The 23,718-nt window shown below is 42.8% G+C and overlaps 1 protein-coding gene across 1 annotated transcript in view; it reads right to left on the bottom strand.

Annotated features, from left to right (window-relative positions):
* Window positions 1-21,423, bottom strand: part of GLI3 (GLI family zinc finger 3) — a 274,556-nt gene extending 253,133 nt beyond the window's left edge. The window contains exons 1-2 of the mRNA XM_058439226.1: window positions 21,334-21,423; window positions 6,701-6,866 (exon numbers count right to left, since the gene is read on the bottom strand). Coding sequence (XP_058295209.1) covers window positions 6,701-6,824 — 124 coding nt within the window. The 5' untranslated portion in view covers window positions 6,825-6,866; window positions 21,334-21,423. The remainder of the gene's footprint in view (window positions 1-6,700; window positions 6,867-21,333) is intronic.
* Window positions 21,424-23,718: the final 2,295 nt, after the last annotated feature.

The raw sequence follows: 23,718 nt of genomic DNA, 5'->3' as shown, positions 1-23,718 counted from the left end.
TACTGCAGTGGTGGATATGTGACATACGTTTGTTAAAACCCAGAGAACTGTACAACAGAGTGAGCCCCAATGTGAATGATGGAAAGTTAGTGACAGTGCATCAATATTGGTTCATCATTTGTAACAAATGTACCACATTAATGTAAGATGTTAATAATAGGGGAAAGTATGTATGACGGGGTATATGAGAACTCTCTGTATCTTCTGCTTAATTTTTCTGTAAACCTAAAACTTCTCTAAAACATGAAGTCTATTACTTAAAATAATAATAATTTTAAAAATAAAAAAAATCTAGTGTTATTAGCTAGTTCCCCAAAGTACACAAGACCTTATGAGGAGAGAAAGAGACTGGGGACATATTCACATTTGAGAATTTAAACATGCATTGGTGTTAGCAAAACACTTCTATGGAGGAATGCATGGACAAAAGGCCAAGAGCCCTTGAATTTGGCTAAAGCATAGGTTATGGGATGGGATAGTAGCATATCTACTTCTGAACATATCAGATTGGACTGCCAGATTGGGGCCAGATTTTAGAAGATATCTAAATGTTAAGTCAAAGACTTTGAGCTTTATTCTACAAGTAGCTGGGAGTCACTGGAGCTTTTAGAGCAGGGGTGTGGCATAAGCAGAACTGTAATAAGCCTAATTTGGCAGGAGCAAGTCCCACGCGTGACGAGGGTAGAGATGAAAGGCAAGGTGATTAGACAGAAGGTCATTTTAATCATCTAAGCATGAGGTGTGAAGGTTTTCACCACACAGTACAGTAGGTTGGCCTGAAGAGACACACGAGCGAGTAATTACAGAGGAAAATCTAACAGGACCTCCAAACCGGTAGGACATGGGAGCAGGAGAGAAGGAGGGGTCAAAGGTGATGGTGCGGTTTCAAGCCTGGCTGACCACAGGAAAGGTGATATACTTAGCCAAAATAAAGAACACAGTGGTAACCAGAGTTCAGGACATGTGAGTCTGGAGCTCAAGAGAGTCGGGGCTCTTATTAGAATCAGAATATTTGTCATTAGTTAGTTGATTTATATACATAAAAACTCTTCATAAAAAATAAAATCTAATTCGAATACAGCACAAACCACCAGTTCAACCCAGGAAAAGAATCAAGAAAAAAGATGTATATATGCTGCTTCTAATGCAATAGCATATAATCAGTACAACACTAGCTTTCAAGGTTGAGGAAACTGAAATAAATTTTCCCAAGATTATCTTCCCTATTTTCTGATTTAAGAAGGCATTTAGAAGGAAGTTTACAGAAACTTTGTTTTTTTTAATCCATCCCTCCTCAAGATGTGCAAACTTAGTCACATTTGGGATTTGTGAAACATCTTGAACTATTTTTCAGACATCTGAGTCCAGCAAATTCACCATTACTTTTGCCAAACATATTTCCCTTAATTTGAAAACTGATGTGTATGTTCAAGAAAACAGAATCTTTTTGTTTTGGATTCATAACATTTAACTCACCAGCATGCTTTGTCCTAATAGCAATGGCTAACGTTTGCAGAGTCCTTCCTATTTGTTTATGACATGGCAGCCTGTGAAGTGTGAAGTAGGTCTTACTATTATCTTGCTAAACTGTTGAGGAAACTGGAACGCTGAAAAGTTAGTCTGCCCACACTCACATGGCTAGTCCTTCATGTTGCCAGAACTCAAACCAAGCCTTCGGATCCCAGAACCTATGTGTGCTACGAATGAACATCCTATGATCTGAAATCCATTTTATCTGAACATTCTTTCCACGTATCTGTCATGTGCCAGGAAATGGGATGTGGCAAAGAAAAAGGGTTGGACCTCTACAGAAACAAGAAACCGAAAACTCACAACCTATGTTCTTTATGGCGTGAACTGCCTGCCCATTTCAGAGCAGAACTGGCACATATACTCTTACCATTAAAAAAAGTCAAGGAGACAAGAGCTCACGGTGAAGAACAGCAGATAAATTTCAAACTTCCAAAAAAACTCAGAGCCATCTGACTCCCAGCTAGAAGACCAACAGACATCACAATCATTGGTTGGTGCAAAAGTAATTGCGGTTTTTGAAAAACCGCAATTACTTTTGCATCAACCTAATAACACCCATGCAATGGACAGTTTAAAAGCAAATCACAAGGTCAAGAAGTGACCAAAAGTTAAAGCAAAAAAAAAGCGTCTCCTTAGGAATTTGCAGACCATAACACTTTCCCCTTACCAACCTTGAAGAAAATAATTTTTTAAGCAAAGAATCAAATTCTTCTTTTTGAAAGAATCAAAGTGAACAGGGAACTTCCTTTGCATCATTAATCTATCAACTTTGGTTTCACATTGCATCAGCGTTAGGATAATAATTTCTGCTTTCTATCACTTTAAAGTATGTTCCCAATAACTATCAGATCTGATAAAAGATCCCCAAGACCACAGCCTACATACGTTTATCATTAGTTTCTTTTTTAAAGCCGAGTTGCAGGTTAATAAGAACTATCGAATTACTCCTTTAAAACAAAATCATGGGCCAAAAATGAGGCAAAACACTTCAAATTGAAAAGTCAGTATTTGCAAATCATTGAAAAAAATTGTATTAGAGAATGAGAACATGTAGAACATTGGAAGATTTAGATGAACAAAACTCTTATTTAGAAAACACAACATGTAGCTTATGAAGTAATGAGTCTATATGAAAAAGAGACTATTAAGGCATTTTACTTACAGTCTTCACACATTAATGGACTTGGACATTTTAAAGTCAACAATTATACCTAAGATCTGCATGCATACTTTCTATGGGAAAGCCACCATGTGAAATGCCACAAATGATCACTTAAATCACAATTGCACTTAAATAATTCAGAAAACTAAATGTCATCTCCTTTGCCATTTACACTTCAAATATAACAATAAAATTTAAAATCAAACTATGGGCACATGAAACTACGGGTACCCTGTACTTCCTGCATAAAGATTACCAAAGGCTTTATATGTTGATATAGGTTCTTAAATGTTACGAAAATCAAATTTGGCTTGCCTTTTTTTTTTTTTTTCATACAAGATCTACAACACAGTTTTTCACTTGCATTATTTCAAATTTCAGTGTTAAGTGGCAAATGCTTCTTTAAAAAGCTGTTCAAGTTTTCTGAACTGTACCTTTTGGTTGTGGGTCTGCGTATGTTTAAACAAAACTGTATACGAATGTTATTCCAGGAGCAGATACTCGGCTGAGAAAAGTACGAAAACAGATCTGTAAGGACATGCAGTGGAATGTGAGTGGTTTGGCTGGGAAGCTCACAATGAAGAACAAATTGCACCACAGAATGGCTGGAAAAGTTAATTAAGGCAACCTCACCAATAACTCGGCCAGGAACAAAACTTTTTGTTCATTTGTGTGACTTTAATCATGAAATGGTGGATAGGAGAGAAAATGCAGGTATCACATTCATTTGGTTTTTGAAACTGAACTCTTTTTTTTTTTTTTTTTTTGAGACGGAGTCTAGTTCTGTCGCCCAGGCTGGAGTGCAGTGGCGCGATCTTGGCTCACTGTAAGCTCCGCCTCCCAGGTTCACGCCATTCTCCTGCCTCAGCCTCCCAAGTGGCTGGGACTACAGGCACCCGCCACCATGCCCAGCTAATTTTTTATATTTTTAGTAGAGACGGGGTTTCACTGTGTTAGCCAGGATGGTCTCGATCTCCTGACCTGGTGATCCACCTGTCTCCGCCTCCCAAAGTGCTGGGATTACAGGTGTGAGCCACCGGGCCTGGCCAAAACTGAACTCATTTTTAATTGTTCAGTTACAAATGGATATAGTTCAGGGCTTTGTAAAGAAAGCACAAGAACCCTTCTGGAAGCAGTAGCAATCAAACTACCTGTTATAGCATCCACATGATTCTGTTTTCCTTTCTACGAATAGCGTCAGTGCAGGGGCCCAAGCATTTATGAAATATTTATAGAGAAAAAGGGAAAAGATAGGAAGAGGGACAGAGGGGCAGATGGATGGACAGAAGGATGGAGGGCCATGGCGATGTCAGCCACCAGCCAGCACACAAATAGTGTCCCAACTTGGAAAGCCTGCACCCCACGAGCTCTAAACCCAGACAGGGCCAGGTCCAAAGCCCACACACCAGTCCCTGTGATCAAGACTGAGTGCAGAGCAGCAGGTAACCAGGTTGCAGAAGAAAGGGCCTCTGCACTTCCAGCAATCCACGCCCCTCAGCATAATCCTGGGACAGTAAAAAGGCTCTGAACTAGTTAGATGAAAACTGTAGAGGACTCTGTAAAAAAGACCATGGTAATTATTAGCATCACATACACAAAGAAAGGGTTTATTGTCCTTTCTTTTACTTGTTCCTCTCTTTAGATTTATTTGTTTTCCAAGAATCTGCTTGTCGGCTTGCAATCCATGTTTAAAAACACCACTTCCATTTTTCTTTTATTTGATTTTTGTCCCAAAATATAAAACAGTAAATCTCTTAGAAGAAACAGGAACACTGAAAAACTGGCCAGAGTTCACCAGATTTGTAGGACAGCTATCATTTAGGCATGTGCCCTGCAAGTTTGACCAATGAGTGTCTGTCCCCAAACAGGACAGGATTCATACACATTTAGGAGAAAATGTGGGCTCAAGGGCACAAGCTGATCAGGGCAGAAAGCCAGGGGAGTGTGGTTGAGGAAACAGGTGATTATTTAACACTGTAGCACTAACATTTGTAAATTATGACTGCTCCTTCTCTGGCTAGTTTTATCTCGGGGCTTCCTGGCTGTTGTGGGGCTGGTCAGGTTAGTTCTCTTCCCAATCACCCTCAACAGAATCATGAGGGAAACCCGAGGTCCAAGAGCAACTCAAGACAAATGCAGCTGCAGTGGAAAACCTCCTGAGAATGTGTCCAGGTGTGGAAGTGGCATGAACAACAGCATCTTCATAAGAATGAGACTCTGTGGCCATGCAGCTGAGATTGACAAACAGGACAGGCGCTTCTGCGGGCTCCATGCAGCGCAGCAAAATCTTCTGCCATGCACTTGTTCTTGCCTGTTCTCACATTCACACACATGCATGCTCATAGTTACCTCTACCACACACACCCACACACCTACACACTCATACACTTGCCCACACTCACACATATCCTCACACACTCACACTCACTCACACCCTCACACACAGGCATGTACACTCACGCAAACTATAAAGATAACCAAAAGCTGATGTTCCTGAAGCCAAGTACGTAGGAAGTATTTATTCCTACAGAATTACCATAAAAATTACCAAATAACCAACACTGCATATACTGATTCTATTTCTGAAATAATAAATTTGCCTAAATTTTACCAATTCCAGAAAAAAGAAACAAAGGTCACATATTTTTAAGGAGAAATGCCTTCTATAACCACATTGGATGAAAAATGCAAATATTCTGGCTCAATTAAAATAAGCTCCAGTCTTGACTTTAAATACCATCAATAAAAGGAGGAAATATTTTCACATATATGTAAATTCATTATTTTAACTCAGACATAAATATATCTCCCTAAGGATTAATTTAAAACTGAAGTCATTTGCCGGCAGGTTTAAGAGCCAGCTCCTTCCCTACCCAGTGCAGTCAGCAATGCACACTCATGAAACCGGGTGAAGAAGTGCAGGTGAGAAGCACAGGCTCTCAGCAGAAATGGAGGGGCCCAGAGAGAAGTGGCCAGGCTGCTTGGAAGTATATGCCCTTACAGTCTAACGTTCTGGACTGCAGTTACCTTCCAAAGGAGATTCTGACTCTCCAGGTGGATGTAAAAACGTGTAAATCAATCAAGTAAAGCCTGTCTTGGAATATAGAAAATATAAGAATAGCAGGTTGGCTCATACAAATCAATGTGCCGAGATAGGCAGTGTCCAGGAACTAGGAGAACGGGCCAGCTCATTCTTCCTAAAGGCCCATGGAAAAGCAGAGAAATTCAGAGAGGCCAGGAATGGCTATGAAATCTACAAAAAGGAAAGGCATTAGTGGCCCACAATGGAGAAACAGCAGGGACAGGAAGTGAAGGTTACCATTAACATATTCAGTCTGTTTGTACCAGGGAGGCTCTGGAATTTATTTTTAACACTCCATGCTTGAACTGAAATGCCTCTCAACACTTTGCTGAAAATTTAAAAATACAGAATACAGAAACAGTGGCTCTGTGTTATCTCTGAACACAAATAAGTAAATTAAATTTTTATAAGCTAACAACAAAACCTGCATCTCAGATACTAACATTACCTTGAGGTTCAGTCATTAACAATTCTTAAAATCCTTTAAAGTAGACTACTTAAAGTTGGGGTTGGAGGAGACTGCTGTCCTGTCACTAATTTTGACAAGACAACTTTTGTGTCTTTTGTACTAATTATTCCAAGTAGTATAGGTGATCCATATGCAACACAAAGCATTTTGAACTCTTGCCAGACTAGTCAAGATGATTTCCAAAATGCCAAAACAGGAACTTCTGATAATAAATAACCTATCACATTTACATCTCAAATTAGAAAGTTTGGAAGTCAACGTGTAGGTTGAGTGCCAAAATAGAGATTACTACATTCCATGTCCCCCTGCTGTCCCCCCGCCCCTGCCCCATTTGCTTTCTTTAGCCTCTCCTAGAACAAACACTGGTCCAGGTGCAAACGCTCAATTCACAAGGAATGCAGAGAACACAGAAATGACTCCAGGCTGGGCTGCTGGTAATCCCTGTGCTGCTCACCATTAGAAGTGGTGCTGGAAGCAACGGCTTTCTCGCTCACATCTGTTCGAGTGGAGCACTTCACTATGGAATTCTCAACTTTTTTCTTTTCAGTGGTCGTGGAGCTGTGGGACTGGGCCTCCATGATGTCTTCTCATTACTTCAGCTCTCTTCGACCAAAAATGCCCTAAAGAAAACAACAGAGCCATCAACTTTCCAAAATGGTGGAAAAAAAAAAAAATTCAAAAGTCCACTTCACCTGTCATCTGAGAAAAGCCTAGAGCTTTAGGAAATTCAAAATGTGGATGACACTTCTCCACAGGTTTTCTGGCAAAAAAATGTCTCAAAGTTTAACAAACCGGTGAAACGCTACACATGCAAAAAAGAGAACCAAGGGAAATGCCCATAATGTGGTACTTTTCCCAAATCCCTACTGAGCATCTGGTATCAAACGGTATAAAAATCTCAATTTGCAACTGTGTCTATCATGTGAAACAAGTGTCACATTACTTTTTAAAGCCACATCTGCAAATGTCTCTTCAAGTGGCCAACTTTACAGGAAGGGGCATTTGAACAACTTCCAAAGGGAGGGAAGGTTTTTAATATTAATTAGATGTTTTAAAGAGAGTCCGACAATTTCTAACATCGAAGGCCTACTCCAAATTCTGAATCAGAGGATAATTCAGGCCAAGTAGTCAGTGATTTTTGCCTCTTTCATAAAGATATCTGAATTGCAGTATACCTCCTAATCCTAATTCATTCAGGTAAGCTATACTCTTTAACCTCTGTAAAGCATGAGAATATTTCAGTTCATTTAAGTTACATTTTTAAGACAAAGTTACTAATAGAACAACACGCTCTTGATTCCACATGGAAAAGTTGAAAGGTCTTTGCAATAGCAAAGACTGGGCTCACTTAGGAAATATCAAAATTCAGCTAAAGGCAGGTTCAGTAGGTCCGTCTTTCACTGGCTTCATTCATGTGATAATCGCCCTAACTCATCATTCATCAATTTTCACTCTGGTTCATGTTCCTTTTTGCAGTCATGTTCTACACCTACAAAGAATACAAGAAAAGAGGAAAAGTACCCTCTCTAGCATGTTTTCTTCAAGTTATCTAGATTGCAACATTCGTGGAAAGCATTTCTTAGTTCTGGCCATCTTGCTTATTTTTCTACATTTAGTAGATGTCGACATCCTCAATCACAGCAGCGGTTAGTGAAATGAAATAAGCAACTGCTTGACCAACTAAAAAAGTTAAAATACAAGATAAAATATTTGCAGTCTACTTTAACACATATTTGCAAGGAACTGCAAGCTCTTCATTGTATAATAAATTCCTCCTTGATCTGGAATTCAAGTAACTAGAATGCTTAAGAACCAGAGGCCACATGGCACACTGTAGCACCAGCTCTTCCACTCACTTCCATCTCTTTACTGAGATTATCCAGTGTCATTCATTGTAAAACACACAAGTTATTTAAGAACAGCTTTTGTAGAATAAAAAAGAAAAAAGAAGCACTAAGTTAAATTTACATATCAATTGTAAGATCCACTCCAAATTCAGAGACACCCCTCAAAGGGCACTGACAAAGTATTATACAACAGAAAAGGGAGCTTGAGATTTCCCTTCCGAGCGCAGCCACCGTGTGTGAGTCTCAAGGGCAGGGCTACCTGCATGGCGCCCCCTGGGGCTAGCTGGCCAGTGCACAACCGCCAACAACCTGTTGCTGAGCCTCAGTGATCCCATCTGTCAAATGACAGAATCAGGCAGTGAGATCTGAGCTTTACTTTGGCCGGGGGGAGCACATCTTAAGAACGTGTTAAAAGTTAAAGAGCTTCTCCCCAGAAAATACCCTTAAACTCAAAAGTGCACATTTAATTTCTAAGGGATCACAGACCTTCCAAGCTTTTCCAAGAATCTGGACAGAGAACCCTTAAAGGAGAAAACTTTGATGGTCCCTTCTAGTTCTAACAATCTCAGAATAATTAATTTTTGTAATGGTCCTTCAAAATTGATTTAAATATCATCTTTAAAGTATGCCACAAGAATAATCCAATACAATTGGCATCATTGTTTCTCATGGTACAAGAACCATTTGTATCAGTGTTTCTACGGTGCTTGCTAAGCATTCAGATTCTTGCAATGCATTTACCTTGGAGGGTGGCACCCATGAACCTCAATGTTAGCAAGCATTACTAATTGTCAGATTCACTAAACCTTGGTTTTTTTTGTTTGTTTGTTTTTGTTTTTTTGGTTTTGTTTCTTTTGAGACAGAGTCTCGCTCTGTTGCCCAGGCTGGAGTGCAATGGCGTGATCTCAGCTCACTGCAACCTCTGCCTCCCAGGTTCAAGCGATTCTCCTGCCTCGGCCTCCCAAGTAGCTGGGATTAAAGGCGCCCGCCATCATGCCCAGCTAATTTTTTGTATTTTTACTAGAGACGGGGTTTTGTCATGTTTGCCAGGCTGGTCTCGAACTCCTGACCTCAGGTGATCCACCCGCCTCGGCCTCCCAAAGTCCTGGGAATACAGGCGTGAGCCTTGAACAACTGTTCTACACATTTATTTTTGCTCACTGCTGTATACCCGTGCAGTATATACTCATAGAAGTCTTTGCTGACTGGATGAACTAATGAATGAACTGCACTCTAGAACCCTGAATTCCAATGCCCTACACAAACCTATCCTAGCACCCATCACAATGATAATAAACTCTCCTTCATCTGGAAAAGTCTGTGCTGAACATCCACCTCTCCTTTCCAGGCTGTAAGCTCCACGAGGACAAGGCTTCTACTTTCTCAGCACTTAGTTCACGTAAGAATGTTTACTGAGTACATAAATGATCGCATCAATGACCCTGTGACTTACAGGACTCTGCAGTGTCTTGAATTTCAATCACCACTGGTTTAGCTATATACATTTTCTTTTCATACTCAGTGTTTCGTTGAAAACTGGCAAATTCTATAAAAACTAAAAACTTTAGCAGAAATATTTAATTGATCCAAACACTCAATTCTTAGCCATTTGGGATAAACAAGGATTTAGTATGCTATAATTGTTCCCTTCGACACACACATAACAGTTTTATTGGCTATATTTGAGCAGAGTCTACAACGTTAAAACTACACATTGAAACATGCAAATGCACCAGAAAAAAAACTCATTAAGAGATGGGATTCCTAGTAAGAACTAAGTATCTTCCTTAGCAGTGGGTGCTAATTAATAGGAATCAGGAGACAAGTTCCCAAAATTCCTTGACAAACTTGGTTTTTGTGGAGTTGTTGGTTTTTCCCCCAAGGCAAAGGACTTTATTTTAACAAAGCAATAAAACCCTACCAATGCTCATCACCATAGAGAGAGGCTCAAGTGAGAAGAGGTAAAGCTCCAGGCACTGACTGAAATCACACTAATTAATGGTCTTAAAGAATACTAATTCCTACCCCCCGTCTGAAATGGATTTTTTAAAAATAGGCCCTTGGTCACTCAACAATCTACCCCCTTCTTCTATTTTGACAACTTATTTTTGGATCTCATTAGTTAGTAACTAATTATTTAAAAGTGTAGTTTATGCTTGGAACTGGGCTATAAAGATGGCAATGTGCCAAATCAGACATCTGCTTCCTGTACATTCCTATAAATTATATCAGCTTATTTTACAACTTTGTCCCTGTCAGTTATAAAGGAGAAAGTTTAACATTCTAGACGCCCACACCTCATCAAACTGTGGGTGACGAGTCAGTGAGCGGCAAAAGGTGGCCGCTTCGAGTTGTGGTGATGGAATTTTCAGCGAATAGTAAGAGGAGCTTGGAAAGTCAGTCCTGAGCTGGTCCATTCAAGCATTCGGGATAGAAGTGGTCAGTAGAAATTCCTCATGGAATCTCAAAACACCACTAGGACAGTAGCTCCACGACACTTTTAAAACCTGGAGTTTTAAAAATAATGAAGTATAATTTATTTAGAACTTAAGCATCAAGGGAAAACATTAAGTTCTGCTTCACTTCAAAGACTTTTCCCTGAGGAAAACATGCCACTGTTTTTCAGATGTGAATGAAATGATACTTCTTCCCCCGATATAGGTTCCTTGCTTAGGACCCCACACTGTTCTCCTTCAATCCCTTTCACCACTGAAACATTACATGCAAGATGTGCTGGCATGCCCCTTGACTTTTCATGCTTAAGGGGAAAAATGTTTGTAGCTGATGTTTGAGTCCCAGCAGCTCAGTGAAGAAAAAAGAAAAAAAAAAAAGCAACCAAGGAAAATTGCTCTAATGGTATATCCTTCCGAAAGCTTTAAGTTTCATAGGTAAAAGGAGGGATAAACATTCCTTCCTGAAAGCAAACAGTCAAGGCTTTTTCCCACTCAACTATCCCTGAACCTTTTGTAATTTCCCCGAGGCCTAAACCCAGGGCACAATTAATTCCAGACCCTATTTTAAATCTAATCCGTCTCCCATTTGCAACCTGCCTGCAGGTGGGTCTTTTCTTTCTAAATTATAAATCTGAACCTGCGTCAACCTCTTACAACACAAGGCATTTAAAGCTTCCTGGAGCCACTGACCTGGCGATGCTGTAGTGCACGTCTGCATTTGAAAATAAGCAAGAGAACAGCAAGCGAGCAAAAGAACCGCAACCTTTACCACCTTGGCGAATTCTTGCCGGGACCTACATATTAAACAGCACTTGCACACAGATGCCTCAAGTCGTCCTCTTTAGAGTCGTCACTTAGACCTGCAAGGGGCGGGGGACCAGGGGAACCCCAAACAGACACTTTCACCATTACAAAGGCGAGTCCCCATTGATTATGGTAATTGTTTTGCTCAGGTTGTACCGGTATGGCCAATTTTGTTTGAAAGCTCGCTCTCTCTCTGCGCTTTCCTGTCGAGTTCCGTTCAGGTTCTGGTTTCCTCCGACGGTGGCAAGGGATGTTTTTCACGCCTTTCACCACTTTTGCCAGCGCCTGCGTCCCCTGCCCAAGGTCCCGGGCCGCAGCGGCCGCGCGGTGGGTTCATTAGCGGGCGCGCTGGGCCCGCGCAGCGCCGTCTGCAGCCGCGTCGCCGCATCCATCATCATTACATCAGCGCGGGGAAGTCCACGCCGAGTTCTCCCGGCTCCGGCGCGCCCCAGTCAGCGCGCCAGCAAACAGAACATGCTGGATTGCTCAGAGACGGCTCCGGGTGTCTGGGGGCAGAAGAGGTGCTCCCAGGCCCGGCTTTGATCCGCACTTCTGAAGCTGCCTTTTGGGAGACAATGCATCTCCGCCAGCCAGGCCGCGGGAAAGGGAAAAAAGCCGAGGGCTGGGGGCGACGTGGGGTGGGGTGGTGAGCTCCAGCGCCAGCAGCGCCTGGCAGTCTCCCTCCAGTGCAGAGAAGCGGCCTGTATCAAGGCGTATCAGACTGGTCACCCTGCTCCTCGGAATATTCACGGGCATTTGCAAACTCTACAGTTGGCCCAGCCAAATTTCCAGCAAACACTGTCAGGTGCCGGCCCTGGTTGTGTTCAGAGGGCTCTTTTAACTGGCTGAATTCAGGGAGCTGTAACCTTCCAGGTACTTTGCAATGCAACCACCCCGAGTTCGCATTATAATAAAACATTGGGGATCCCTTGAAAAGCCTTCACAAAACCAATGGGTGTGTGCTTCGCTCACAAAACGTCGAATTCACCTTCTATGGATCTGGCCCCCAATGTGTTTTTCTTCATTAGCTGCCATACAAAGTGCTGTGAATGGCTAAGACACAGACACATCGCCTCATTGTCCTGAGCTCAGGGAGGCCCTCAGTGGAGTCCCAATGTTCAACCTCAACAACCAGAGGCTTTCTGTAGTAAATGGAAAGTATAAAAGTCACAATTGTGGGAACAAGAGAAAAAATTAGCTTTTCTCCTTGCAAGTCTCTGCAGTGAAACCTCTAACCCCCATGGGAGCAGGATTCCTTTATCGTTTAAACACTTATATGTTTAAAAAGAAAGCACCCATGCCAAAGCCAACGTTTAAAATGATGTTTGAAGTGAATGAAACAACTTTCTAATGTAGGGTGAAGTGGAACAGCATCCTTCAATCATGATAGTGCATCCTTCCTGAACAGCAGACTACTTCATTTATTAAGCCAGTTGGTTTAAGTTGCCTAAACTTGGGCAAAAACTCTCTTCGCTTTTTTTTCTTAGTGTATTTCAAGATTTAAAACAACTAAGTTAAAAGCCTATTTAATGATAATCCGATCTGTTTCTGATAGGTTAAAACAGCTACTGGCAACGAGAGATCAGAAACAGAAGACATTCCAGGCAAGGCAATGCTATTAACAGCACCATGGCTCAGCCTTAAGTGAGAAATTATTCCGTGTAGTTTAGGGAACTATTGCTCCAGTGGAAGAAGGCTTTCCTCCAGAGAAATAACATTTATTTACACCTGCCTGTATTTTCATAAGCTGAATAATCTTGATTTGCTTTAAATATCCAGAAGAAAGTAGCTTGTCATAAGGATTTTTGAGGCAACCTACCCTGTAGCAATAAAGAGTGACATTGCTGTCATACTTGTATTACTAGTAGATCAACTGCTACTTCAAGATGCTACTCCTGGATTAACCATCCAGGTAAAACTCCTATTAAAGATATGTACCTCTCTGTAGCTATTTAATAACCCATTTCTCAAAAATAAATAAATCCTTTAGAGAATTTTTTTTTTTCAAAATCAAGAAGTACAAATACAAACTAATGTTGATTTGAGCTTTTTGATCAATTCTGGAAGTGAGAAATAGTCTGAGTTTCAATGAGCAAAATGCAGGGAATTTTAAACGTTTCAGTGGATTTCATGTATTCATGCACCACAGAAAACCTCTTATAGGTTTTTAATGTGGTTGATGTTTCCTTGTGTTCAAAATATCTTCTGAGGGTAAAATCAATTAGATATGCATAACCTTTGTGACACTTTAGCAGTTCCCAGGATTCCTAGGGCTTCATTTCCTCTCCCTTCCCTGTCTGTGTTACCTCTCTTTTTCTTCAAGGAAAAAAAAAAAAGCCCAACTTCGTAAGTTCTTAATGAAATCTTCATTAATTTTTAACCGTTTTTTCATGTGTAATTATTTTACCTTTATATATGATTATTTTTCCATAATCAGGAAAGCCTAGAGCCTTAACTCCAAATAAGAAAGCTTCTATCTGTCCACTTTGCCATTTGGTAGCTCAGGGTTCCCCAAATCCACTGCCTAGTGTCTTCAATCTTTCTTTCCTACATTTCTGATGCTCCTAATCACAGATAAGCAGTATTCATGACAGACATCTCCAAATGGAATTACTCCAAGGGGAACTAAATTACTCTAAAGGGAAATAATTGCCTGGCTATGGATTAAGTGAATTTGGTTTTAGTAAATTAACACTATCTAAACTTTTAAGAAATCCATATATTTAACTTCAACCACTGAAAAGCTTATTTGACATGAAAGTAATCATTGCTATTGCAGTTAAAATCACAAATGACATTTCTGTGAGCCAGTTTTACTTTTCTGCTACTTGTATATAAAAGAAAAGATCATCAGCTACTCTTTCTCTGTTGCCAGAAGTACTTGATGAGAAACATTTGAGGGGAGTATGAGGTCTCCATCTAATACTTGTTACCATTTCTGAGTTCTGTAAAACTATGAGTCCCATGTGCCTTGGTAAGGCACTGCAGGAAGCAGCATGCATAGCAGGTGCCATTAAAGAATGAGCAATAACATGGAGCACACTGGCACCCCCACTTTCTACGGGGGTTAGCTGGTTACAGGCAATACTTCTCAGACAGAAAAGGAGATCTGGAAGTCAGTTATCAGTCTATAGATCAGCTAAGCTCATGAAAACTATTCCTCTTAAATCCACATATATCACAACAATATCATGACTGATCAGATGTGTCCCTTGTCTCGCTTCACTGAGGCTTATAGGAATTAAAGGTTTTCACACATTTTCAGAAGAAAAAACTTCAATTATTCTTATAGAACTTGTATAGCTTTGGTTTCTTAGAATCATGTGTGTCTTTACAGTAAGGCTTAAGGGAGTATAAGGGAGTAGAGTGTATGTTCCATGAATAGTAATTTACTTTTAAACCATCACAAATACTAGACCAATACCTGTTGCATGTTAAAATCATCTATAGCTATCCCAAAGGTATTTAACATTTTTTGTGAAGTACTACTTACCATATTTTATCCTCCCAACTTTTAAACTTTTGATTCTTGATTCTTAATTGCAGATTTAAAAGCAATACTTTCAGAATTTAAGAATTTATAATTAAGGCTTATCCAGTAAAAATTACCCCATGGTCCACTTACCCTATAAACTTTGCTTGTTCACAGACAGAATTCTTTAGCTGTCTTATTTTTCTGCCTTGCATGTACAAAACTGCCAGTGTAACCTACACCAAACTACACACCCTCTCAATGAAACTCTCTGATATGGAATTTCATTGTAGTATATCCACAGTTCAAACAGCAGACAATGTCCTGAAGTGGCATGGCCTGCTCCACACATCTGGCCACTGGATTCCAGGTTTCCATACATCAGAGTCATTAAGCCTTCATTCTTAAGCTGCTGGATGAAATTTCTCTACACACTGCTAACTTTCTTCAGACTGAATCATTCTTTTTAAAAATATCACAAAATGAAATCAATAATAGGGCTTAACTGTCTCAGTCCTTCATTACTGCAATTTGAAACTTATCTTTCATCTAAATGGTGAGTTTTCAGTCTCTTTTTGTAAAAATCAATAGTTTGTAATGTAAAGCACTCTGGAGCCTTCCTAGGCATTTCATGCAATCTTCAAAAAAAAAAAAAGTTAAAGTAGCAAAAGCTAAAAATTTCCACATGAAAATAAGCAATATAATGTCACACTACCTTCTGAAGTTACTCCAATAAAGATTTAAGTAAAAGTGCACTTATCTCCCATTACTTAATTAATTTAATTTTGTGGCATAAGAATTATAGAAGTACACAATCAAATGCTTGTGGTCAAAATGTACTCCTGTGCCACCCTCCCCCACCGCCTAGCCCCCTCCCCTCTTAAAAGAAAAGAAAGGCCCCTCTAGCTGTTTCAGGCCAGCAGTCAATCCAATTTACTGCAGGTACAATTTATATGTACAGTGCATGCCACAACAAAACCACAGTATGATGCCAACACGGCCCTTAAGAAAGTTTTCCCCTAAATCTCTGGAAAGGAGCTTTAAAAGAAAGCAAGGATTACAGTCAGCTAGAAGGTAGGGAGGGAACTTACCTCAAACCCAGCCAAGCGGAAATCAGAGTAGTAATTCTACAAGTCGACAGAGTACACTTTCAAAGCTATAATGGTGTGAAGAAGTGCTGGGCAGCATGGCCTGAAGGCAGCACTAATACACTGATGACTAATGGCTGGGCCCGGGCAGACAATGAATTTGGGGCTTGAACACTAACAGAAACCATGCAGTACTTTGACAAATGGGCTTTCACAATTTCATTCATTGAATAACCTTTAAGCACAAAATTGGCTAGCATTCTCTTGGGAATTATATGACATGTTGTTGGACAATGATGTAAGTATTTTCTTTTTTAATTATGACTCCTATGCAAAATGCAAAAGTGCCATATATGAGGATACAACTATAGATACCACAGATGCAGATGTGGGGCTCAACACAATATTGCCTTTCAAGAGGGGGCTGAAATGTTCCAAAGCCACCTTATTAACTATGTAATGGCTTTTTCATTCAGCTTCTTTAGAAGGCCATAGATTTTCTGAGACATTTTGTCGGGTTGAAATATATACACACAGAACAAAAAACACTTTCACATTTAAAAAAACCAAAAGACACTCACAGAGGTAATGAGTAGTGAAGAAATTTGGCACTCAAATATAGTGCATTTAGAATTACAAGTGGAAAAAGTCTCTCATTTTCAGGGGCCAGGCAAAAGAAAAGTGCCATAAAACAATTGAGACACCATGTAAAATTCGCGATCAAATGTACTTCCAAACACACTTAACATTCAATTTCTTTCAAACAGCTCTCCTCCCTCTCCCTGGAGTGACTGGCCTTTCGATTTAAAAATAATAATTTTGGGAATTTTTAAAAAAGAGAATGAAATATCTAAAGTGTCTCTAAATTAACAAGTACCACTTACTCCAGACAGCATTGCCTTTAGCAGCTCCTAAAAACTTAAGAAAAGGATCTTAAAACAGGAAGCTTAGTGAGCTCATAAAACTGTTGCTGGAGCCAGGAACACATAGCATATTTAATCTGCAAACTGTGAGAGTCTACAGTGATTTCAGCAAGATCTGAGGCATGCCCTCAAGGTTTGCTGGGATCTGGGATTAGGGGGTTGATAAGAACCTCCACTGCCCATGGACATGTTTTTCTTCTGCAGTTAAACACAAATGCATAGAGACGTTTGACTGCTGCTTGGCGTTACTGCTCAAGTTATATAAAAGCTTTGCAGCTCCTTTTGCTGTCAATATATCAAAGTTTAAAAAAAATCATCAAAGTGTGAAATTTCATTTAAAGTCCTCGCCAGTCTACAGCTCTATTTCACAGGCCCATCAAATAAAAGTAAAGATGAAAAATACACTGAAAGTACTTGAAAAAGTTTGCAGCAGTACCCCTGCCCTGTTGTTGTTTATTCTGTCTCCCTTTATTTGCTTTGAAACCAGAAACAGATCAATTTTCATCTAGAAAAATGACAACGTGAAGAGAAGGGCAGCATCTTCTCCTAGGCTTTAATGAAAAGACAACCTGAAGTCATTATTAGGGTGGAACCTTTTGTTTAACAAACGTGTGTGTGTGTGTGTGTCCTATAAAGTCATTTCAGCATTTTAATTGCCTCTCATGATATAAGTTGGCAGAAAATTTACTGAATCTTCCAAAACAAATCAGACCGACCTCAGAATATGAATGCCAGCAAAACTAAAACCTCCTTCAAAGAATTCTTTAGCTGGGGATTTACAACAATTGCATAAAGGAGAAAAGTCTGACTTTTAAGATAATCTACTATAGTCTAAAAGCATTAACATTCCATTACTAAAGTTTTCTTGAGGATTTCATGACTCATTGATTCACTTTTCCTTCAAGACTGGTTTTTCTTAGTACATTACTGTCTCCATGTAAGTGAGTGCATGCAACAATGATTATTAAATTGTTTCTTTTCATAAGCTCCCAAACTCTATCCTCAAAAAAAGGAGGGGGAGAAGAGGTCTCAGTAAGCAGGATACCTTACATAGGAAGAAGGACCTCTAAATGGCTAAGCACAGAGGAAGTCTGAAACGCTTACAGCATGCAGGTAATTAAGGAAACTTCACTGGCCAAGAAACAAAGGAAAGTCCAACTTTTAGGCTTGCACATCAGATTGATAAATTAACAATTCTTTCATTAAATAAGTAATGAAATAACTCAACTGAGCCATTTTTCATCAGTATTGAATTTTCTCATTTCTGTCTATGGTCCTTTGCAAATTAGATATACAATAGAAATGTGTTTATATCAAGGTTCAATCAAGGAACAAAAGCATGTTAAAGGCACTGGGAATTGGTAGGCATCTGATTTGGACCTACCAGCCTATTAACAATAATACAATCTATATCTTTAAAGTGTTTCTGCTTGTGTGAAATTTCACTAGACACCTCTCACATTGGACTCATTCATGCATCTTAAACCAAAGCTTCCCTAGGCTGACTTTAAGAATTACATACCCTGAATGGATCTCCCCTTAGGCTGGGAGTTTCTAATTAAATAGCTTTTAGTATAAAATAAACTCTCTACTCTGTATAAGCATGCTATTACAACTAATTTAAATGTTATTTCATGTTTGTTTTAGGTTTGAATATACTTTAACTGGCCAAAGTGTTTGTGTACCAGGTTGTTAAGACCAATATTTCCTAACATAAACAAATTCTTTAGATACTTCACAGAGTTTACATTGTTAAAACCAGTCCCGGCAGCTTTAATATATCCCCTCAACTGAAATACTGTTCTTCTTTAGAAGAATGAAGAGATTTTGAGGCTATTTCACTATTTTAAAACATAGCATTTTCCTCCTTCAAAATAATCTTGACACATGTAATTAAGAAACTGTCAGACTACTATTAATTTTTAATCTAAAACCTAAATGAAATAATTACAGGAATCAATCAATAAGGCACCTATTCAAAATTACCGAGCAATTACATAAATACTCAAAATTAATACTTTAGGTCAATTCTTGTAGATTTCGGTCTATAATATGCTAAGACGTCAAACAACACACAAAGTGTAGCATGGGGAGGATGAATGGTTTCTGCCTTAAACAGACTGAAAAGAGCTCATTTCAGACGGCCAGGGTACAGGCCCCCCACCTGCTATGTCCAACGCGCTCAAGCTGAAACTCTTTTATTTTTAAAAGTTAATTTATTTCCACCAGACACATATTTCAGGGATCTAAAAAAACGGCCTCATCCAAATTCTGTACAAAAATCACATTTAAGAGGGAAAGGCCTAATTACTCGAATTTTCAGCGAAGTGTATATACTGTGCTCTGGAAAGCCTAATTGGGGAGAAGAGGGAGGAGAGGAAAAGGGGAGCAGGAGGTATTTTTTAGAACTAATAATACCAGCCCGGCTAATGGCACTGCCGTGTATTTGCACAGCGGCCGGCCCTCCATACCTTTGACTAAAGGGTTCTTTGACTTGGAGAAGCAGACAGTCCATCATTTCAAACTGAAGTGGCAGCTGGAAAATGTGGAACAGCTGGCAAAGAGCTAGGAGAAAATGTTTTACATAAATATATGTACATATAAACTGGCAGAGGGCCATGAGCACTGTACCCAAGGCCAGAGTCTACCCGGCAGTCCGCACTGGGGAGATGAGAAGTTGGGGGCAGGAGGACCAGCGGCGGAGGAAGCCTCCTTAATCCTCTTTCCACGCGGGGTCAGGAAGGGAAGCCTGGGATGCAGCGCCTCTCGGGGGACGGCATCTTACAGAAGGAGGTGCAATCGGGGACAGGAGCACAAAGTTCAGGAAAGGATAAAAGGCCGGGTGTGGAGTGGAGCGTCCGCTTCGGGCAATCTGCTTAAAAGTCGCTTCACAAACTCTCCAAGTTTGGGGTCAATATTTACACCCTCTCTGCCTTCTCCCGCCCATTTTCGCGCTGCTACTCAAGAAAGTAACTGTTCCCTGCTGCTCTGTGTAAACGCGACACCTTAAATGATTATTGCATGGACCACGGGTACTTTATTGTATGTATGTGCGCGCTGCCCCTAGAAAGGAAAAGAAATAAAAGAGAATCCCAAATCATATACAGATGGTACAACTTTCACTTTTCCTCTATGACGACGAAGGCGCGCCTCTCTCCATCCGCTCACACCACACCCCCGCCCTCCGAAGCGAAGCCCCGGCTGGAGAAGCCCCAGCGGCGGCGGTCCCCGCGCGCACCCACCTCGCTGCCCGCCTCCTTCCGCCCATCCCGAGCGCCGTGCGCGCCCGAAGCCCGAGCCGTAGAGCGCCACCGCGCAGAGGAAGGAGCCAGGCGCGTGCGGGGCTCGCGGAGTTCTTCTGAACCCTTTGGGTGGGGGCGGAGACGAGGGGCGCTGTCGCCACTGCCGCAAACTTCGTCCCCCCTCCGGGAGATGAAATTCTCCGATCCGTCTCCGGCCGGTCGGCGGGTCGGACTCTTGGGAAAGGAGCTTCCAGGAGGAGGGAGCGAATGCAAGCCTTGCTCGGACGCCTCACGGGCGGCTCTCTAAATCTGGGCCCCTTTTGACAGCCATTTTCACTCCATCCCGTCCCCACGCTGGGGACCACTTCTGGCCCCGGAGGCGCGGGCGCGGCCGCAGGAGCGGGCTGCGGGGCCCGCGAAACAAAGAACTTCGAACGGGACGTACCTGCGGCGGCAGCGGCTGTCAAGTCCCCGAACTTCCCATAGACCCGCGGACGGGGCGCAGGCTGGCGGCTCCGGGCTCCGCGCGGCCGCGGGCAGCTCGGGCTACCGCGAGCGGCCGGGCTGGGCGCGGGGTGCGCCCGCCGCGGACATGGTGCGGCGCGGGCGGCCGCGGGGCGCGCGGGGAAGGCGGGAGAGCGGCGCGGGTGAGTGGGAGCGGCGGGTGTGCGCGAGTGCGAGTGTGCAAGCGCGCCGGTGGCGCTGCCCCTGCCCGCTCCCTCCCGCTCGTGCAGCTCCGGCATCAGTTTCGGGGATCGTGTAATCCGATCCCTTCTGACTCACAGGCCCTGAGTGACAGTTCTGATTTGGTTCAACCGCGGGAGGGAGGGGAAAGAGAAAGAAAGAAACCCCCAGCCGTACGCCTCTCCTGGCATCCAATCGACTTTCTGGAAAAAGGTCCCATCCAGGCCTGGAGCCCCGTGCTGGGTGGAGAAGCCCCCCGCCCCGACCCGGCACCGCCTGCACTACTCACGGGGTGGAAAAGTTGTCCCTGGGCTCCGCGCTCCCCTCCCGCGCGCTCCCTCCTTCCCTCCTCTCCTCCTCTTCCTCCTCCTCCCCGCGCTCCTCCTCCCCCAAGTTTTAACAGATGTTGCCGGACTCTCCTCGCTCCCTCGCACTCCCTCTTCCTCCGCCCCCGCCCCCGCCCAGTCCCTTTTCTTTCAGCCACTCTCGGGCTTGGAGAGGACGCGCTGAGCAGCAGGACGCCTGCCGCCGCAGGGGGCGAAGTTGGGAAAACTTGGAGTGCTGCTCGCCTTACTTTTGCTTTCTCGCTCCTTCCAGGCCGCGCCGGGAGCCCGCGCTTCTCCCGCCCGCCGGGTCCCCAAGCCCGGAGTGGGTCCCAGCTGCGAGGCGGGCGGCGGCGGCTGGGAGGCGGCGCGTCGCGGGCCGGGGTCGGGGGCTGCGGGGGGAGCCCGGGCCCCGCGAGCCACGCGCGCGCTCCCTCCCCGCCCTCTGCCGCCGCCGCCGCCGCCTCCTCCTCCTCCTCCGCCCCTCCCTGCTCTTCACACAGACACATTCATGCCTGCTCCTCCTCTTCCCACTCCTTGACCCCGCGCCCGCCCGGCGCGCCGAAGCCCCACCCACCCGGCGAGGGGAAGGGGGCCCGGGCGTGATGTCACCCGCGCCCTCCCTCTCCACACCGCCAGGACACCCCCCAAATGCGCGCCCTGGCACCCGTGCTGCGTCCTGTCTGCTCCCATCTTCTCCCACCCAGCCTCTCTTTCTCACTCTTGCTCAAGGGCTGGACTCCCCTTTATTCTTTTAAGGCTTCTCTGATTACCACCGCCCCCGTATCCTTGGCTCCCCATCTCCTTGTTTTACATTTTCCCCAAGCCAACCCCGAAACTCCCTCTCTCGCGGGATGATGCCTTTGGAAGTTCAGGGTTTTTCTCTCCACCGGACTCGTCTGCCCTCGGGGCCAAATCCGCGAATTGAGGAGTCAGGCGCTCCCACTACACAGCCTGCTGTCCCTATGGGCCACTTTATAAAAAACACAAAAACAAAGACCCCCGGCTTGGAGCCCGAACTCTAACGTGCCGCTTTTCCTTGAGCTACAAAGTGTCTCTGTCCCTGCTTCATTTTCAGAGGCCCATACTAGTAAAAGTTATTTGGCCTCCCTCCTCGACCAGCCAGTCCTTGTTCATCTGCGTCCTTTCAATATATCCAACCTGGACCTGTAACTTAAAAAAGGAGTTCTCGGGGGCGGGAAACACAGGAAGAAAAAGAAAGAAAGAAAAGAAAGCCCCTGTGACATTCCAACATCCCCTCTTTCTGGTTAAGCCGGGTCCACCCAGCCAGAAGTGCCCCGGAGCTCCAGGTAGCTTGTGTGGTGTTGCCGCCAAGTGTCTTGACTGAAGGAAGAGTGTGGGTGGATGAATGATGAGCTATTAGAATTTGAAGAGCGTTTTGAGATTCAAATGCTTAACTGAAGAATCTTTTAACGAAATTGAGGGTGGTATTCACTGTTTGTTTCTTGGGACTCCTTCCTTGTCACAATGACATGACAAGTGCAGAGACAGACTTAAGGTTCTATGGTGGAAGTGGTGGAGGTAAGGTGGGGCTAAAGGCCCTAGTTAGCCGTTTGTTTTAAGATTTCCCTCGACCTCACGGCTCAGGAAAAAACAAAACACCACTGACTCATCGCAGAGAGCACGAGACTCAGAAGCCCTGTGGCAGCCCCATCTCCACGCTCACTAACTGGCCTCAGGCCTGGGAGGATTCTCTGAGCCTCCATAGGCTCTGAGCCCACCTAGGGGATAGTGTTAGGAGTGCCAGGTCGCGTACCTCCCAGGATGGCTGAAGGTTTGCAGTGAGAAATACATGGAAAAGTTTAGAGGGATACAAGTGTGTAAGAATTATGCTTTTACAATTGAAGAGAATTGCAAGCCACTCTTTCCTTATATACTCCCAGCATCAGTTACAATTGTTTTTAGTATTCATGTACTGCTTCTGCCTCAATCACATGAATACAAATAGTACATCCTGATCGCCTACTCTGTTCACCCAATGGCAAAAAATAAGTAAAAAGAAAGACAGCCAATAAATCAACAAATAGAATAAACTAGATATTTTGACTCTTACTTCAAACAGTCTTCTAGCACATTTTGAATCATGAAGATCTTGATTTTTCAGTTCTTAAAAGACAAGAACAAAGCAAAAGCAGCTAATCTTTCCCCCATGCCCGTCACAATAGCTAAACAAAAAAGAGGAAGAATAATGCTGTGTCTCCTATGTGTCCAACTCTGCTTTAATGATAAACCCATACATATAAGTAGACACATTTTGCAGAAACAGTGGAGGGGTAAAAAACCCACTTTGCCTGAGTGTGGGTTAAATAATGTCATAATGCAGTGACTTTCTCTCTGTGTTAACACCAGAACGCTTTCCAAATGAAATCTTATGTGGAATCCCAAAATATAGAAGAGTTATTCTGGTTGAAGTTCGAGTGAGGTCTCGGAGCCCAATCCCCCTAAGCCTTTCTCTCTTTCCCTTTTCTGCAGTTGCTCCTGAGACATCTGTAAAAACCCAAAGACACCCAGAAAAACAGTGCTAGAACCTTTGTTGTAGTGATACACAGCACTAAGAGACTTACAGGATTCTGCGCACTGCCCTTCCTTGATGTCTGAAATTCTATCATAGATTG

Source organism: Hylobates moloch, unplaced genomic scaffold (genome assembly GCF_009828535.3).
Source record: "Hylobates moloch isolate HMO894 unplaced genomic scaffold, HMol_V3 SCAFFOLD_1, whole genome shotgun sequence".
Taxonomy (NCBI): domain Eukaryota; kingdom Metazoa; phylum Chordata; class Mammalia; order Primates; family Hylobatidae; genus Hylobates; species Hylobates moloch.
Note: the sequence above shows the minus strand (reverse complement) of the source record. Positions and strands in the feature narration are given on the sequence as shown.